At 58.8% G+C, this 4,072-nt stretch overlaps 2 protein-coding genes across 2 annotated transcripts; both read right to left on the bottom strand.

Moving 5' to 3' along the window:
* Positions 1 to 3: 3 nt before the first annotated feature.
* On the bottom strand, positions 4 to 849 carry D7B24_003054 (uncharacterized protein; the record flags this gene model as incomplete). Its single annotated transcript, XM_028637248.1, has 1 exon — positions 4 to 849. The coding sequence occupies one exon, from the start codon at positions 847 to 849 to the stop codon at positions 4 to 6; it is 846 nt and encodes a 281-aa protein (XP_028497456.1).
* An 836-nt stretch (positions 850 to 1,685) lies between these two features.
* On the bottom strand, positions 1,686 to 3,239 carry D7B24_003053 (uncharacterized protein; the record flags this gene model as incomplete). The annotated part of the gene is made up of 1 exon (XM_028637247.1): positions 1,686 to 3,239. The coding sequence occupies one exon, from the start codon at positions 3,237 to 3,239 to the stop codon at positions 1,686 to 1,688; it is 1,554 nt and encodes a 517-aa protein (XP_028497455.1).
* Between the last annotated feature and the right edge of the window lie 833 nt (positions 3,240 to 4,072).

Below are 4,072 nucleotides of genomic sequence, written 5' to 3'. Positions count from 1 at the left end.
GCATTACAGTAAGTTTCTCCGTTCGTTTGTCAAAACGATGAGATGGGAGGTCAATGCAATGTTGCACATTGCAATGCCTCGCAGACGCCCTTCCGTCCAGGACACAAGCCGCCGGTACCCCGTGTCAAAGTTGTCGAGGTAGAAGCAGCAGTCGTCCAGCTGCCACAGGTATCGCCCGTGGCAATACTGGTTAGGCCATTCCCTGGGACGCCCAGAGAAGCCAAATTCGTTCACATCTTGTGCTGGGGGATGCATGACCGGAAACTCCCGTCCCGGGTGGACGGCTGGATCTGGCGACAGCGCCGGCGGGCCTTCCGTCACTTCAAACCGCAACAGCTCCGCCGTGTTCTCCGCCAGACACGCAGTGAAGCGGCAGGCTTGACGGCGGCGACTCCTGCGAGTGGCCTCGTCGAAGACTCGCAACGCGGGGCGCCGCGGCACGGCAGCCGAGGCCGTCTCCAGCAGACCGGGGTAGAAATGGCGCAGAAGGTCTCTGGCGACTTCGTCCTGTGTCCAGGCGCAGCTCCACGCCTTGGAGACGGCGCGGCACGACGCCATGTCGCTGAAGTGGAGATGCGAGCCGATCATGGCGATGACTTCGGCGGGGAGGTCGGGGAGGCGGGCTAGGCCGATGGACAGCGCGTTCATCCGTGTGCGGAGATGCCAACGTTCCCACGGTGTCAGGGCATCGACGAGAGACGCCACAGCTTTCCTGCGGGCTGCGGCATCTGGTTGGTCGTCTGGCCGCTTAAGCTTGAGGAATTCGTCTAGAAATGGGGAGCTTGGGGTCAACCCTGAACCGGGCTGCAAGCTCCCGGGTTGCGGTGGTGCATCCGAGGCAGCGTCCATTGCGACAGCTCAGGATGAAGTCGCCTCGTAGGGTCAGAAATCAGAGGATGTTGATTTATCAACTCAATCTGATGCGTCACTTCTAAAATCCTCAATCGCCTTCGGGCTTGTGATGAGTTTGATGTTCAGTCGTGATGAGGTTTAAAAAAGGCCTTATAAGTTGGTCTGTATCTCATTGCGGCGCAGCCCGATCAGGCCTGCATAGTGACGTATCCACGCTAGGCAACCGCACACTGTTTATGTTAATACCCCGTCTTCTGTGCATCAAGTGTGATGCCTTATGGGGTAGGCACTCTGCAGCAGCCCAATGATGGATGCCTAGAACTGCTATGATTGATCTTGATCATGAACCGTCTGCCATTGGCAATTTGTGGTCCTCAGTGTATGCCATGCTGTGTAAGAGTAGAAAAAGAATTGAAGCAAGCCGAGAGGCGGCGAGTTGGCTTCGAGACTGAGACATCGGGCATGTGGGAACGTCGAAAATGTTCCCCCATAAACAACACTATACGGTTAATAGATGATAAATAGCGAAAACGTTATCTCGTCTGTGGTGTTCTTATTTGTTCATCATATGTTTCAAATCCTGCCGCACTGGTTATCAAGGTGGTCTCAGGGGTTGGAGAATGGGAAGGCCATCGAATGTTCCTGGGCTCTCAGGCGATGAGTAGACTGATTCACACGTCAAATAAAAAGGTAGAGGGAAATCAAATTGGAATGTCTATTGCTTAAAGTACATGGGTATCGCAACAAATCAAGTACAAAAGAAAGACAACGACTGCTGCTCACGACGAACACTCTGCCTGAGCCCTCAAAGGCCCTTCTGAACACCACCCTCCCTAGTGCTTCCCATTGACCTTGACCTCCCCCTTGACGGCCTCGGTGCCGGCGGCCATCTTGCCAAATTGCCACTCGGGCAGGGTGATGCCCGTCTGCTCGTTGATGGTCGTCATGAGGGGCGGCAGCATCTGGTAGAGGTTCTTCATCGTCTCTGTGCCGGACGCGTCGCCGCCGCCGCCGCTGCCGCCCTGGCTACCCGTGTTCCAGACGCTGATCTTGGGCTGCAGGCCATGGATGGCCTTGGCATTGGCGTCGGCCAGCTCCCGGTAGGTGCCCTTCTCGATCATCATGTACTGCAGCAGGCCGGCGGGGCCGCCAAAGGCCTCGGCCATCTTGCCGTAGGCCTCGGCCATGGCGAGCATACCGGCAGCCTCCTTCTGGGTGGCGATGAGGTCGGCCTCGGCGCGGGTGCGGGCGGCGTAGGCGTCGGCGTCGGCAGCCTTGGTGGTGCGGTTGAAGTCGGCGGCGATGGCGGCGTCGGCGTCCATCTTGGTCTTGTAGGCGAGCGCGTCCGTCTCGCGCTGGCTCTTTTCAAAGTTGGCCTTGGCGTCGGCCTCGATCTCGTAGGCGCGCGCGTCGGCGTCCTGCTGCTTCGACTCGCGAGCAATGGTGGCCTTGACGACGTCGCGGGCGCGCAGGCGCTCGACCTCGGCGGCGGCACGCTTGATCTCGACGTCGCGCTTGAGGTCCTCGTCGCGCACCTCGAGGGCGCGCTTGGCCTCGACGCGGGCAATCTCGACGTCGCGGTGCAGCGAGGCCTCGGCCGTGCTGAACTTGGCCTCGGCCGTGGCGCGCTCCGTGTCGCGCTCCGTCTTTTGCACGGCCGTCTCGGCGTTGATCTTGGCAATCTCGCGCTCCTGCTCGCCGACACGGCGCGCCTCGCCGACGTTGCCGCGGAGTCGAGCCTCGGCGACATCAATGCGCGCCTGGTTGCTGGCGCCCTCGTGGGCCTTGCGCGAGAGGCTCTCAAAGTAGTTGCTCTCGGGCGCGTCGCGCAGCTCCTTGACGTTGGCGTTGTAGATTTTGAGGCCAAACTGGCTGAGCTCGGACTGAATGTTCTTGAAGATGCGGCGCTTGAAGACCTCGCGCTCGGTGAAAATCTCCTCCATGGTCATGGACGACACGAGCACGCGCACCTCACCCTCGATGATGCCCTTGACAATGTTGCCGACGTGCGTGTTGTCGGCGGCCGTGTTGCGCTTGGCCTTTTTGTTTTCGTCGGCGTCGGCCAACAGCATGGCGTACTTGGTGAGGGCGTCGCCGCGGTCCTCCCGCTCAATCGCCTCGTCCCCCTCGGGGCCGTGGCTCTCGACCGACGAGTTGGCGCCGCGCTCGTTGACGTCTGGGCCGACGGTGAAGACGACGGGCAGCAGGAAAATGAGCTTCTCCTTGGTCATGGCCTGCAGGTTCATGGCATAGTCGTGAGGCTGCACGCTGAAGCGCATGCAACGCTGAAAGGGCCACAACCACGTCGCCTTGGTGATCTTGACCGACTGCACGTTCATGCCCGTGATGGCAAGGTACTCATCGGGGGCTGCGATTCTGTACGACATGTTGGCGGTGTTGTGGTGGCGGTGTTGACTGGTGGTAGGGTAAGGGGTTGTTGGAGAGAGCTTCTAGAGCTATTCGAGTGTTCGAGACGCTTTGGACGAAAGTTCAGACCTCTATAAGTACTCTCAAACGTAGGGACCCTGATAAGCTTCTGCGAGGATAGCAATAGAGTTGAGAGGGCCGACGGGGTTGTCTGAAACTTCTTTGGTGATGGCTCTTTAGCGAGGTGGCAGAGGCAGACGGGCCTGGTAAGCAGGTATCAATGTATATTCGCAACTCTAGACGGATAGAGAGTTGTTCGAGATGCTTAGATGACGGTGACACCAGGATCCGAATGCCAGACCGATCGAGAGCAGATGGTCCTTGTTATATCGGGCTGTCACAACCATTGTGATGGCTGCCTGTGGCGCCTCAATCTGCATGAGACTATGGCACCAGGCATGGGCCTCATTCGCCTGAGCAATACCTGGCTTGAGACCGAACCATAGGCGGCAGATGGTTGCCGGAAACAAGGCAGAAGTCTGCCTTGCATTGCCATGGCATAAAGATGGTTCGGTACTCTGTTCGTGTCTGTTTTCCAATGGCATGGTGTCACGTGGATGGGTGTGTGGATGGATGTGGTTGGCAAGAGGCGGATATGGAGGCTGCCTGCGTTCCTGCCTGCGTCCCTGCCCCCCTCCTTCCCAGTGTCAGCCATGCATCCGTGTCACAGGGGACAGTCGAGTAGGCCATTGTCCACTAAGGCCCCCCCTACATTACAGGGCTCTCCGGGGGGTTCTCACACCGTCCGATTGGGGGCACAAAATGGGCACAGACGCCACCGACCTACGTTTCT

This window comes from Verticillium nonalfalfae (genome assembly GCF_003724135.2).
Source record: "Verticillium nonalfalfae strain VnAa140/NRRL 66861 chromosome Unknown scaffold_18, whole genome shotgun sequence".
Lineage (NCBI taxonomy): Eukaryota > Fungi > Ascomycota > Sordariomycetes > Glomerellales > Plectosphaerellaceae > Verticillium > Verticillium nonalfalfae.
This window is presented reverse-complemented; position numbering and strand designations above follow the sequence as displayed.